Here is a 15,559-nt window from a genome sequence, read left to right as displayed (position 1 = left end):
AAATCTACGGGCCCCGGGTCTATTCTATATCATATTTGCTTTCCGATCCATTATTTGCCACTTTTATTTTCAGATCTATTATTCTGAAAACCCAAAAATGCCTTGCTTCATTTTTTGTTACTTCTTTTATTTCACGTTTTATCGAGATCTATTTATCCAATCTACACAATTTTTATCACGTCAACTTGACAATCTCTGGCGCCGTTACCCGAAAAAGGGATTGACAACCCCTTATAAGCGTCGGGTCGCAAGTATTTGTTTTTTATGTGCAGGTGCCATTTACATAGTGTTGCTTGATTCTCCTACTGGATTGATACATTGGTTTCATAACCGAGGAAAACACCTACCATAGCTGTGCTACATCATCCCTTTCTTTTTAAGGAAATACCGACGTAGTTCAAGCGACATCAAATACGTTATGTGAGATTTGCTTGCTTGGCTCCTCCGGCAGCAGCGGGAAGGGGGGGGGGGGTGTTGGTTCGGGGGCGGGTGCTGCTAGGTTTGCCCGAGCCACCCCCTGGAAGCGACCGAGCGACCTCAAAATTCTCTATCTTGGGGGAGTGGCTAATTAGTTGCAAAGGATACTTATCCACGGTGAAAGAAGAAGTACAAAGCGAGATATATAAAATACTATAGTTAGCAGTGTTTCACCAACTGTACACGCTGCTGGTAAGAGAAACTACCAGTGTTTGTTCTCACTGGCACACTGCTAGATACCTCACCATCCGCGTGTACACAACACACGGCTGCAAATGATGCTGGTAGGGTTTATACATTTTACGATTTTAAGCACAAAATTCTGGGTGTTTTGTCTTCCGATTTTATACACTAAATGCTTAGTGTATGTTTAGTTGTTCATCATCAAAATAATTAACAAATTCATAAATTTTTATGGGATAATTCAAGCATGACATTTTTTGTAAATATTTTTGTATTTAAAAAAATGTAAACACGGTTTGAAAAAATGAAACTTGGTATGGCGTTATTGATGACCACTTGAAGCTGTGGTTATAATTTCAAAGTGTTATCATAAGTTATGATACCCGTTTCCTACAAACCAAAGGGATATCCATGGGATCGAGATTCAAAGTAAATTTGGAAAGTGGCCCAAGCTTTCGGTTTAAGTGAGCAAGAGAGAGATGGTGTTGCACCATTTTGTTTGACTACAAAAAATTGTACGCATGCATTATGCACCATTTTACATTTATATATGCAATTATGAATTTATTTGGGGTTGCTCTAAAATTTGAAGATAACTTAGACCCTGTTCGGCAACCCTCCACTCCCCCACTGCGGAGCAAAGCGCATGGAGCGCCGTTCTAGCCACTCCCCAGATTATAGCTGCATGTCGCTCCGCTCCGGAGCAGAGTTGCGGAGAGGAGAGAGTCCGAACGGGCCCTTAATACAATAATTACCTTGGCAGCATTTCTTGAGACACACACTGCTAGATTGAATACTAGCAGTGTGTTCTACCAACGTACACGCCCTCGTAAGATTTATTCGTTTTAAAGATTTTATGCAGACCTGTCGATCTTTTGCCTTCCAATTTGTATGAACAAAAAGTTTTAGTGTGTAATTAAGTGTTTATGAACATAATAATTGAAACATAACTAATTTTTTATGGGATATTTAAAACACACCATCTTTTAATGATAGTTTCGAAAGGGGCGGAAGCGTCCAAAAACATGTTTGTATAGATGTACTATGCACCATTTTAAATTTACCTATCTAATTATGAATTTATTATAGTTGCATTGCTATTCGAGAGGGAGTATAATTTTTAAAAGTCGTTTGCAGCTTTCGTCCTCGACAGAACGCCGCTAGTGTTCTACTAGCAGTGCTCAGCTTAGTATTAAAAGCTGCTTGTCAGTTTTAAAGATTTTAGGGTTTGAATATTACTGTGTTATGGGGGGTTTTTCTTTTCCTATTTTTTCATATACATGTATTATTCATTAAAGTAATCGTAAATTTAAACATAACTACTTACTGTAAATGATTTTTTAAATTTAACTAAATGAGACATATATTTACACATAATAACAATAGCAGGGTCCATGTTTGGGCCGCTCGTCGATTAACTTGACACAAGGCCGGGATGTCTTTCGCTGGAATCTTACTACATTTGGGTCCTTCACAGTTGACTCTATGTATCGTGCACTATCGCACACAGAGATTCCAGTGGCCAATAATAAACAAATCTGGAAATCGAAGATGCCACTAAAAGTTAAGATTTTCATGTGGTATCTTCGGAGAGGAGTTGTGCTAACTAAAGACAACCTCGCTCGACGCAACTGGAAAGGAAGCAAGAAATGTAGTTTTTGTACTCATGACGAGACAATCAAACATCTCTTTTTTCAATGCAAGTTTGCGTGTTCTACATGATCAGTTATCCAAATAGTGTCAAATTTGTATCCACCAACAAGTGTTACCAATATATATGGTCACTGGCTTGATGGAATACCAGATACTTTTAGTACGCTAATACAGGTGGGAGCGTCTGGCTTACTATGGTCGCTTTGGCTATGTAGAAATGATTGTGTTTTTAATGACAAAATCTCTTCTCCTATGCAGGTTATTTACCCTTGTACGCACTGGCTTCGTATGTGGTCTACTCTGCACCGAACGGAGTACCAATTGCTGTTCAAGGCGGTGTGTATGCGGTTGGAGCGGGTGGCCAGGGAGGTTTTTCCCAACATGGGTGGCAGCATAATCTCCGAATCGATCCACCTTCTCCGTCGACATAGGCATAGTTTCGGCCCCATATGGCTTTACTGTTGCCACTTTGTCGTTTTTATATTTGTTTTGTCAGACGGTTTGTTTGATGGCTGTGTGCATCTTAGCTATGCAGAGGCCGGGTGTCGCTTTTTATATTTTGTATCCGCTCGATGCTACATTTTGAGTTAATAAAAGCATGCTTTATCGAAAAAAAATGTTTGGGCCGCTCGTTGCAAGGTTGTGCACTATTAGCGTCATTCCCTTCTCTTACAGGCTAAATTTCGTGTTTTAACCTTTTTCTGTAAGTTGATCTAGATCTGACCCTAATTTGCACAAATTTCAGGATCTAACCCTTTTTCTAGCGGTAGGGTCCTTGGCGGTAGCGGATAACAGCCTACCGCCAAGGACCCTGACGGTAGGGTTGCAAGCCCTACCATAAATTTTCGCTAAGTATCAGACACAGTGTGTGTTCGCGCCTACCGCCGGAGACCTTGGCGGTAGGGTTATATAGGCTACCGCCACAGTGTTTGGCGGTAGGCGTCCGTGCTGCTGATGTGGATAAATTTCCTACCGCCAAGGACCCTGGCGGTAGGAAAAGGGTCAGATCCTGAAATTTTTGCAAACTAGGGTCAGATCTGAAACAACTATCAGAAAAGGGTCAAAACACGAAATTTAGCCTCTCTTGCACACTGCTAGAAGTTTTTGACTGGGTATGCGTGCATGATGCACCTTACTAGTTGCATTCGCACAGCTCGCACGCTGCTAGATTCAAATTATCAGCGATGTTTCCTCTTTTCTAGAGCCCTACTGTAATGTACACATCATATCTAACTTTCCTCCTCCACGAACGACTCCTCCAAGAATGAGGTTTTCCCTTCCTCTTGCCGGCACCGCCGGCGATTTGCCTTGTCAACCATGACCATAGGGCTACAGAGGTGTGGTGGATTCCGGCCCTTGCCTGCAGGAGCCCCCCTGCTTCGTTTTTAGGTTTTTTTAAGCTTGTTTAGGGTTTGTATTCTACTAAGGCGAGGTGCTGGCGGCGGCTCCCTTAAGATGGAATGAGATTCTTCCTATGTAGCCATCGTCCTGGTGGTGCGTTTAGCATCGTCGGAGGGTGTGTGGAGGTGTGTCTCTGCCTCTCTGGTGGATCTTGTGAGATTCGGTCTGTGCTTGTCTTTGATGGATCTTTTTTGGGTTCAGTCTTTGTTTGTCTGCGTTCGTGTTTCTAGATATTGTATCCTTCTGATCTAAACTTTTCTTTATTGCTGATGGGTTGTTCTGGTGCGTTGGTCCTTTGAGGCTTTCGCATGACGACTTTTCAATTGTCTACTAGAACAAGGTTTGTTTGGATTTAATGAGGAAGGAGTGATGATGATGGCCCGCCTTCAACTCGCTCTGGTGCTTGTAATCGTCACTAGGTAGCCAATGGACATTAATGTAATTTTCATACATTTTGTGTTCTTTATACTACCATGATGTTTGATAAATAGATCGAAAGTCTTTTAAAAAAACATAGAGTATGAGACAATAGAATAGAGTGCAAAGGAGGCCAATGGACATTAATGTAATTTTCATACATTTTGTGTTCTTTATACTACCATGATGTTTGATAAATAGATTGAAAGTCTTTTAAAAAAAACATAGAGTATGAGACAATAGAGTAGAGTGCAAAGGAGGCCATCGAAATTTTGCTATGATTATTTTGTAGTCTTAGGATGCAGAGGAGGTAAAAGAGAAGTATATATATTTAATCATGCAAATCAAGGAGACCCTCGTTCTGGTACAGTCAGCTTTGCGGAGAGGAAGCTACGAAACGCTACAAATTAAGAAACAAAACCTAAAGCATTGAAGCCTGCGTTCATCATATGCCCATGCACCCAACAGCCTATCACAAGAAAAGTAGCATTATCTACCGATGGACGGATCGACGTGCCCCGAACACACATACGGATACGATGCCGGCGGCCAGGCCTACGCACGTCGTGCTGTTCTAGCTACGGTTTGCTCCGCAGGCCGCAGCTGTTATATGGCCAGCGATGCCCCTGACGCGACGCGACGCGCGCGCGCAGGTCTTCTCCGCCTCTGCACGCCACGACCGATCGGCGGGAGACCTGGCTTTCTCATCGTCGCATCCTGTACCGCATCTCTCCACCCCGCCATGGATTACCGATTAAAGAAACAGGATTCTCAAATCAGTCTTGTGCTAGCGGCGACCAAAGCCCATACGCATACGGGTTTGCTTCCCTGTGTCCCGGTGTCTCAGCGACACGGACATATGGACGTAAGCAAATCGAGTCAGAGTGAGAGCGATCCTCGCGGTACGTACTTATTACTGTACTTCCATGTCACCCCCATCAATCATCAGATCAAGAAAGGCTACTGCTGCTGCTGATCATGATCGTCTTGTAAATTCGTAGGGGGTATGTACTGTAGCGGGGTGATGCAGTATGTGTTTTCTTGAAGGAAATGTCGTGTGTATGTCATTGGTGCTACATAGGACGCAGGCACATAGTAAACTCCGATCCGAAATTTCTTACATTTTAACTGTAAAAACGTCTTACATTGGTCGACAAGACTTGGATCCCGCTCCTTGTTATCACCTCACCTCGGTTAATGAGCGGTAGTATGATGTTGTTAATCGTGTTGGTACCCCTACGAAAGCCACAAGGCCCACATCCACTATTCTTATGCTTGTTTCTTAATAAATTTCAAATGAGCGAAGTACGAGTGTCTCCAGAGTCCAGATTCAATTCAAGGATGCCTACGATCATCTTCTCCAACATCGGTCAAACGTGCAGCGCCACCTTTTGGGTCACTGCCAGGTATCTTCCCTCAGTTGTTAATGCGAGAGTAATTCCACATGTTTGGCCACATACCATCTTTCTATGTACATACCTTTACTTTTTTTTCTCATTAATCAATATATGACAAATCCTTTTGCATTTTCTGAAACTAAAATTTTGACAATCTAGGAGAAAAATTACTCACAAGAAAAACATCAAACCAAAATTACAATATTTATCAAGAATCATATTGTTATGGTGTGTATTACTATTTTTATATGCGATAATATGTCCGCACAAAATTGACAACAAAAAATATCATCGCAAGACCACGACAATGTCCTAAAACACTTACATTTTCCATCGAAATAGGTGCTCCATGGATTTATGGGAAATGTGTACACAATACTAATCCTACATAACTAGATATGTGATCCCCGCTAACTTATTTATCAGAACAGGCAACCATGACACCTGAACATGCAAAATGCATGGGAAAAGACCCACATCAACATGCAATGCTCAACCATTCCCAGTTTACTAAGCTACTTATATTCAATAGATAATTTACAACTATAAATAATCAAATATAATAAGCATATGTATTTAGTTTTAGTTCGCATATTTTTAATCCAAATACTCATGTTCCAGACAACTAAATATAATCAAAATGTATTGCAACCAATATCCACAACAACATGTGTGGTATTATCTAGTTAAGGTCTATGATGAGATGTTTACAAGCCTTTTATGTTGACTATATATATTACAATCTTTACTAAAATATCTTGGAATCACAAATTAAGTCAATTGTAATCATATAGTTTAAGCGGGGTTTTCATGGACACTATTACACTCCTAGCTGAAAATACTTATGACCAGAAATATAAGGAAATTTACCATTTTAGTCATTTGGATATATGTTTAAATATTTATAGTAAAATCAAATCTTCAACTTTCATCAGAAAAAGTAGGCATTTTTTCAATAATATATGGATCTTACTCCAACATGCCAAACAAAGATAGAAAATTCTACTCATGGGAGTGTGTACTCCAATGTGTATATAGTAATTATATATATTTTACCTATATATAACTTATGGGAAATATGTCAAACTCGTTTACTCACTTGTTTCGTCAATAGACGTAATCTTATGGGAAATATAATAATACTCTTTTGGCCTTACTAACAATGATCTTTTTACATATTAGTTGGCACATTCAGATTTTTTTTTGGCTTCATGCTTGAAAGTCATGTATTTACCAACGGATATGTGGTATAACTTTAAATACACATTCCAATAGTAATATAATACACCAGACTAAACACCATGAACTCTTTCATTTGAAACCATATTTTGAATATTCTTGTATATACACTTATATGTGTATGAAACGGTGTAAGGTAAATCCCAATGTTCCATATGAATATGTTATCAAATATACTACTCCCTTCGTCCCATAATATAAGAGTGTTTTTTACACCACACTAGTGTCAAAAATGCTCTTATATTATGGGACGGAGGGAGTAGAATTGTGACATTTTAGAATTAGTATTGAAGTGCATTGAAAATGATAAAGAGATACATATATGCTGTTATATTTGTACAAGTGGTATATCAAAAGAGGAGAGTATATACTCTAAGAGTGCAATATATATGTAAGTGTCCAATCACAATGAGCGAATAGAAAGCTCATATATACATTAGTCATGTACCTGCGTGCATGCTTATGAGCTAGATTTTGTTCATGGACGAAACAAAAGTCTCATCCTGATCGCACATGCATAACCTTTTTTATCGAGCTTGATACACTTATGTACAGCAATGAATATTGTAAATCACATTTTAGTATGGTAGATGATTGTCAAAACCACTTGCTGGGATTGATGATGTGTTCGGAAATACTTTTTAGGAAATAAATAGGAGATTTAGCTCCACTGTATGAAAATTATCCTTAATAGATAAATATTTTTTAGATGAATTAGAAGTATTTCAATTATAGTATTACCTAGTGGGAGATGAATCTGGTATAATTTTCTTAGTTATTTTAAAATTTAACTAAATACATGAAAAATTCACATATAAGTGTGCTCATGTTTTTTTGCTAATTGTACATGTCATTGTTTAACTTACTTAATATGTAGAATGTTCAAATTGTTATACTATTACTCATTTTTTTCAAACAAATTAGATGGTCAAACCCTCCAAACATAAGGAACAAATAGTGTGTTCAGCTATAATCTAATCAAGCTATATGTAGGAATAATATTTTGGATATACGGGTGTTTAATTACATGACCCTATTAACCCTACAAATCATATCTCTCAGTTTCCAAAACTGAAATTAATAGTTAGCAGGTTCAGATTCCTCGCTTCACCAAACCAGGGTCATAATTATGAAAATAGCAAGGTATTCCCTAGATTATTGGCACTCTTAGTTTGGTCATGATGTTAGCAGCAGAATACTATATATATATATATATATATATATATATATATATATATATATCATGCATGATGCCACAACATCAACTTGATTTACATTAGGATGAAATTAAGTTTCTAAGGTTGACAAATGAGGCTAAATCAAACAAATAAAGATTGTGAACTGCATAAGTATTAGTTACTAAAGCCTGTACTTCCAACTTCTTTCAGTCCTAAAACTTTTAAACTTAGAATCTGATTTTATCCCTTTGTCGTGTTCTTGTATAACTCCAGCTAACCATCCAAAACAATGTGTACTTGCAAATGATTGCTTCTGGAAAGATATTCCAGGTAACCATGTACTTTGTAGACTGGAACTAATAACTCATGCATATACACCATCCAATATATATGTTATCTAGGCTCATAGGGACACTAGCCAGTGAGTTAGTTACATATATATCCAAATGGAACTTATTTTCTTTTACTGATGCAAAGCTTTTGTGTAGGAAAAAAGTACAACTTAGCAAAAATAGGCTATCTTTATTTTATTTTATTTGCGAGAGGAAGGCCATCTTTATTCTAGGTCAAGAAGGTACAGACCTAAACAGGCTAAACACTACGAATTCTTTATATATTTGCATAAGGTTTCCTGATACTCTTGTGTTTGATCATAAAAGTGCTGACTGCATGTGCTGAACCTTTATACGCTCTGTATTCACTTTCCTTTACCTGAAGTACCTTCGCTGTTCTACATACACTGTCATCTCATGAGTATCTCATGAGTATAAGCGCAGTGAACACACTAACCATGCATTTAACTTCTCCGTCTCTAGCTTAAGATGATCGGCTTCAGCAAAATCTTACAAAATAATCCCCAAATTAAGACATGAAAGAAAGCCAGATGTTGCATGAAATTAAAAAGAGCGATGGACTTCAAGAAAATCTTAAAAGGCACCTCAAAGCAAAGAAAAAATAGCACCATAAAACAAAACCATGAGATTTGCAAATAGTACCAAGAGAGTAGTAGATCCGTACACATGCAATATAATTAACTAAGACAATGATGCGCTCGGCAGATCAAGACCTAATTAAGCTGCTCGATCGCTAGTACCTGGAAGGCTGGAACTAGTATTGCATACCGTCCAAGAAATCACCGTCTTCGTCGTAATCGCCATCGTCGTCGCATTCTCCTGCGTTGATGCACATCATCTCGCCGAGGTCGTAGTACTCCCCACCAGTCATCGAAGCCGACATGAGGCCGCCGTTCTCGCGTCTGTGCTCCATCAGCACCGACGTTCCACCACCCCTCGCCTTCATCGCTTTCTCCGCATCGGCTGCCCCCTTTCCCGACCCGGCAGCCAGCTCCGTCTCCTTGAGCCGGCGGCCTTCACGCTCCACCGATGATAGCGACGACATGCCATCTTCTCCCGCTCTAGCGGCGTTGAGCCGAGAGGACTCGGATAGGCGGTCGATGGCTGGCTTGGACTGGGTGAGCAGCCAGTCCACCGTCTTGCTGGCCTTGTCAAAGCCAAGCTGGTCCTGCAGCGCGAAGAAGTCACGCGCGACGTCGAGGGAGAGCCGCATCCGGCGGTCCCGGACGCCCTGCGCCGTCCGGATCTTGCTGTGCCGGTCCGTCCTGAACGGCCTCTTCCTGGCCCTGGCGTGTCCGGTGCCGGCGGCCTGCACTGCGCCGGTTCTTGCCTCGTTCGCCGGCGGCATCTCCACCAGAGGAGGAGCCGGCGGACGTGGCCTCATGAGCACCGCCTCCAGCGTCTCGGAGTTGAACTGGTTGCCGTGGCCGGGGAAGAAGTGGTCGTAGTGCTGAATCTGATGGTCCAGATGCGCGGGAGGCGCCATGGCGAAGCCGCTGGCAGGGTTTGGCACCTGCGCGGGCGGTTCTCGGGAGATCCAGAAGCCGTGAGGGTTAGGGTGGTAAGGCAACATTGGCGAGTGCAGTAGCGCTAGTAGCTGCCTGCACTTGAGTACTTTATATGTTCCTAGCTAGCAAGATCTACTTCTTGATCTGGTACTACAGTTGCTTCTACTCCTTGGTCGAGCGCTCTCCTCTTCCTCTTTCACATGAGAAATATGAGATCGACTATATTGGAAGTGACTAGGTAATAGGTATACGAACGATGTTGATATAAGCTCAGCTCAGCACGGTGTCCATTCCCACTGATGTGCATATGCATCGATCCATCAATTGGTCTAGTGGGAAGGCCCAGCCAGGGAAGGGAAAGAAGGGAGAGCAAAGGTTGGTGATGGAGAAAGGGGTGCACAGGAAGCTGAAAGATATGGGAGTGATGAGCTAGCTAGCTAGGCAGCTAGGTATTTATTAGTGGAGCTAGCATAGGGCGTGGGTGCGATGTGTACGCGCGCGTTTTGTTTGTATGTTTTTACCAGTGATTTTGCTGCGTGCTATGCTGTAGCTAGGTTACAGAGGGCAGCGAGGGCATTTGAGTTTTGAGCAATGGCGTCGTCCGTCGCTGTGGGTGGTGGCGCGCTGTCTGGCCATCGACTGTTGCGTCACTACTGCGAGCGTTCGCGCAAGGCGGCAGGCTGGGCTAAGCATAGCTCAAACTCGATCCGTAGGTAGGTAGGCACGTAGCTGTCTGATGTTGGTGTGCGTAGTAAGGAGAGTTAGCGAGGGAATGATGAAGGCATTATTGCGGTCGATCGAGGGCTACAGTTCTCTACTGTAGGGACACGTGGGAATGCAGGCGTTTATGTGACATGTAAATCTATGTAGTCTCTGCATATGCAGTGTGCATGCATGTACGTATGATTTTATAGTACAAGAACTCATATGCCATCATAAGTTAATCCATTTAACAAGCTAGCTGCACAATTGTGCATAGGTATACCAGGCCACATATTCTTACTTAAATAGTTACTTGCACAAGGCCAATGCTCGCTACGGAGAAAATTTCAGTTATCATGGACCAGGATTGGCCCGGTGGAGGAACTGTATTGGATCGATTGAGGGTAGGGTTCTTCAGGCCACCAACAACTCGGACATGAGATATACTCCCGAGAGCCGAGTCAATTGATGAGGGTGAACAATGCTATTTGTTCATTCCGAAATTTTAAAGTAGGACAAGAAGAAATAGCATCATCAATAAATCTATTGCAAAAACAATAAGACAACCAACCTAGAGCGGAAGTACAAGCAAGCAGAACCTGCTTGTTTGTGTCCAGGGAGAGATGAGGAGCGTTCCGCGACATCGAGATCTCCTGATTGCAACGGGATCCTCCATCCTCTGGCTAATATAATGGAAAAAAATGAGAAGCTTGTGTCGGACACACTAAAGAAATTTCTAATCTAAGTCGTTATCTTTTTAAGAGGGGGGCGGGGGGGGGGGGGGGGGGTTCCCCTCATGAATTGTTGCCTATAAGGCATTGCAGTCTATTGTAAGACGGGCTCGAGGGAACCAAAAACACGGGGGTTGGGGGGGGGGGGTACAGTGAAGGGAAAACACAACACAACAATGAGCACCATTAGATGGGCTAGCCGAGACCAAACCATGACATTGCACCGTCGATGCAGTAAAGGCACCACGCACCCGAGACCGCGCAACGCCGCGACACCTATGTCCGGGTCCATTCGAACGACAAAAGGTCGCGTGAGGATGAGACAATGCCACAACACCTGTGTGCCACCGACGAAGTCGAAGAGCATTGCCAAGAAAAGACGCATCAAGTAGCACTCGGGCACACACACTAGAAGAACAACGTCCAAGAACAGCTCAAACCATGGTCAAACCCAAGCCGACCGCACCACCGCCACCACACAACTCATCAGCACAACTAGCACCAGGGATCACTGCCAACTTCCATATTCATCTGACCAAGCAAGCCGGAGTGCCTTGAAAGTGAGTCCATCTTGTCGCCACCCAACAATACCCTACAAAAGTAGAGGTGTCGTAAGAGAACGAGGTGATCCAACGAGGATCACGACCCGCTTACTCGGCTTTGGTTCAAGAAAGATACCCACTCCAAGTGCATGGCCATGCCAAGATCACATTGACAGAGCACCACCACCCCGCACCACCACCACCAGCTTTCCCACAGTGAACAACTATCAATCTCATTAACCGTGTCGACTCCAAGATGACGCGCCTTCAAGAAGGGTCCCCACTGAAAGTGCAATTATGCACTTATTATAATTGCTGTGTTGATGACGCACACCTTGCATGGACTAATACATTATGCAAGTGTATCACAAGTATTAGTACAAGAGATGGTGGTCGATGGATGATCGTCGACCCCCAAAATGATCAAGTTTGAAGTCATGGATCCTCGAAGGCATATATTAGTTTTATTTTATTGATTTGAGTAAATAGGGGTCATTCGCTATTAAGATGGGACATACCAAGGAGAACAATTGAGCTCATTCCAGATATCACATGTCACACAAGATCACCAAAAGGTCGCCATCGAAAAAGCCTTAGGAAGCATGTTCTACCTCCTTTCTGGAAAAGAAAGAAAGGGACCAAACAGTCCAGTCAATCAATCAACAGCCACCAGAAGCCTTTAATGTGACTAGATTGTCTGGTCCTTCTGGACTAGACTGCCCGTCTGTATCGCCCAAATTGCCTTTGGTGTCACAGACAGTCTAGCCCTCGGGGCAAGACTGCCCGGTGGCGACCAGACTGTCCGCCCCCTTGGACTAGACTATCTCGTCGACTGCTTAGATGTGTGCTTTCCTCTCAGGACATAACAGATTGTCTTGTCCCCCTGAAGCAGACTATCCGGTAGTTCAAACTTCATACTCTAGTTGAACCTAACCCTAATCCTAGCTAGACTAATGGACTGTCTGGTCTAGATCGACCAGGCTATCTCATAGTACATTTTGGCACTACAACAGTTGGATTTCACCTACCACTATATATACCACACTTTACATGTTTCTAGGGTTACCATTTGAGCTCTACACATCCATAGCCATCACACTTCCTCTCCTAGTCTCCCAAACCCTAAACCTTTGATTATTGGGAGGTTTTTGTAGAGATTCAGAGGGAAAACATTCCGTAGAAAGATCCACTCATTCACCTTACTTTAACCAGTCACTTCTGTGTTTGAACTTGATTTGTATCCTTGGTTCTTGTCTTGCATTGTTGGAGGTTGGAGACTCCTAGGTGGTAGGAGTTGTTCGGTGAGAAATCGATTGTTGTACTTTACCTCGAAAGTTTGTTTGGAGGTCACCGCAAGGTCTACCACTAGTGGATGGAAATCACATTCGTTGTGATATTCCAAGGAGAATAGGGCGATCCTTCGTAGTGTTGGTGTGCCTTCATCATGACACCCACCCCTCCAATTGTGACTAGTTTAATCTACCACAGTTACATCTTGATCATAGACCATTGAGTTGAATTAACATCTGTAACAACAATGTGGCTTTCTGTCACATCCCTAGCTACTAGTAACACTACAAAATCCCTACTATTTTGTGACAAAAACTCTGGTGACTAAGAACAAACCGTCACCAAAGATCATTTTCTGTGACAGTTAACCGTCACTAGGTGTTTTTCTGCAAGGGTAGCGCCCTCAGCAATTTTGGTGATGTTCTGGCCTGACTTTTGGAGATGTATTCAATCGTTATTAGGCCTGTGCATATTCTGTGACGAGTCTCGGTGTACAGTAAACGTTGTCGGGTCCTTTTTGTAAACCTAAATAGAAAAATAACAAGTAATTGTTTTTCAGCTGACACATTTAGCGGGATTGCGCTCCTGAATTGTTGCCTATAAGGCATTGCAACCTATTGTAAGATAAGTTCAAGTGAATCAGAAGCATGGGAGTGGGGGCACAAGAGAAGAGATAAAATAAAATAAAAACACATAGCAGGGGAAACAAGGGAAAACACACCATAACATTGAACACTATCGGATAGGCCAACCGAGACCAAACCATGACATTGCACCATTGACTTAGTCGAAAGGCGTCGCGCATCACGAGACTGCGCAATGCCGCGGCACCACCTATGTTGGGGGCACATTCTAAAGGTCACTCGTGGATGAGACAACACAATAACACCGGTGTGGCACCGATGAAGTCGAAGAGCATTGCTAAGGAGAGACATGCCAAATAGCACTCGGGCGCGAACCCTAGAAGAGTAGTGCCAAAGAACAGCTCAAACAACCATTAAACCTAAGCGGTCCGCACCACCGCCACCACACAACTCATAAGTTCAAAATTCCTGAAAAATATTGTGTAGGCCTAGAAGGGGTCCAGAGACACTACATGATTATTTTCAAAAGCTTTTGTGCTGTTTTGACTTTGTTGAAAAATGCATTACAAAGGAAAGGAAATAAAACAAAAATGATAAAAAGAAGGTGAGAGAAAAGAAACTTACCTGGCCAGCCCAGTAGGCGGCCTAGCCCGGCAGCGATGCGCCAGTTGTCTTCCTCCTTGTCATAGAAGGAAAAGCACGTGCTCACCGTGTGCATCCATGCTCTCAAGCCACCTCCGCTCGCCTGCTTGCCTCCTCATGATCGATCCCCTGAGCTTGTGATCCTTTTCCCGTCCTTATCCCTCGTTCTACACGCGTGCCCGTGGGTCATCCTGGACACGGTCTGGGCCGGTCCGGTCCCGGTCTGAGTAGGCATTTGGACCGGCCGCCGGCGGTCCGGTCCAGACCAGACCGAGCTGTCCAACGAGCTTGTATTCTGGGACCGGACCGTGGGGGTGCTAGCTCGGTCAGGCCCGAGAGGACCGAATGGACCAGCCAACAATGTTGCCAGGCAGCGTATATTTGCTGCTTTTAGGTCCTTTTTAGCTGTTGTTTAGGCATCTGCTGGTTTTAGAGAGTAAATTAAGCAAAAGTACAACAACAACACTACCGTTAGCTACTACCTAGGCTGTGTTCTACTGTTTAGGCATCACATAGTGATAAGCTTACTAATGGATGTAATATGACAAGTCATCAGTGATCACTATAGTTTTCAGATAAGTTTCTTCAGATAAGTTTGGACCGAAATGGCAGAAATATTACAGCCACAAACAACTAATTTGGACAGCAAGCACTGGATTAAATTTGGACAACAAGAATAACTAAATTTGGACAACATTTCCTTTGTTTTTTGGACATCCACAAACTGATTTTGACAGGAAAGATGGTACAAATCAGGTTAAGCACAAATATCACATACACAAACATAAGGTCTTATCATCTTTGAATGACACGATTACAAACTTGCAATGACAATTCCAAGTTCATGTCAATTGACGAGTTGAACATAACACAAATGAGAGGTTCATCTCCAAGCTAGCAGTGACAATTCATAGTTCATGACTTGAAAGGTTCCAACATAATAGAAATGCAAAAGTAGCCTTCACATGAGTAAGATCACTTTGACATTCATCTCCAAGATAGCAAGATCAACATCCACATGATGAACGTCTACAAGTAATATAAGCAACATTCACATAAATAATATTTGGTATCGTATGACAAGTGAAACATGTAGGAAGAATAGTTACCAATCGTTGATCTCCTCCACCACAATGGGTAACTTGATGTTCTCAACATCATCCTCTTCATTCTCATCCCTCGGCTACAAGTGTGGAAGTTAGATAAATGTTCACATCACATACAACAATACCAAAAAAGAAAGAAAAAAAAGTGAGGAAAAG

General features: G+C 42.4%; 2 protein-coding genes across 2 annotated transcripts in view; both read right to left on the bottom strand.

Annotated features, from left to right (window-relative positions):
- Positions 1–8,956: 8,956 nt before the first annotated feature.
- On the bottom strand, positions 8,957–10,213 carry LOC125556075 (uncharacterized). Its single transcript, XM_048718873.2, has one exon. The coding sequence runs from the start codon at positions 9,869–9,871 to the stop codon at positions 9,053–9,055; it is 819 nt and encodes a 272-aa protein (XP_048574830.1). The 5' UTR covers positions 9,872–10,213; the 3' UTR covers positions 8,957–9,052.
- A 5,189-nt stretch (positions 10,214–15,402) lies between these two features.
- LOC125556074 (zinc finger BED domain-containing protein RICESLEEPER 1-like) overlaps positions 15,403–15,559 on the bottom strand; it is an 87,955-nt gene continuing 87,798 nt past the window's right edge. Inside the window, exon 4 of the mRNA XM_087524056.1 lies at positions 15,403–15,480. Within this exon, the coding sequence (XP_087380182.1) occupies positions 15,403–15,480 (78 nt within the window). The remainder of the gene's footprint in view (positions 15,481–15,559) is intronic.

The sequence above is a fragment of the Triticum urartu genome, chromosome 5A (genome assembly GCF_056163025.1).
Source record: "Triticum urartu cultivar PI428250 chromosome 5A, HENAU_Tu73, whole genome shotgun sequence".
NCBI classification, from domain to species: Eukaryota; Viridiplantae; Streptophyta; class Magnoliopsida; order Poales; family Poaceae; genus Triticum; species Triticum urartu.
Note: the sequence above shows the minus strand (reverse complement) of the source record. Positions and strands in the feature narration are given on the sequence as shown.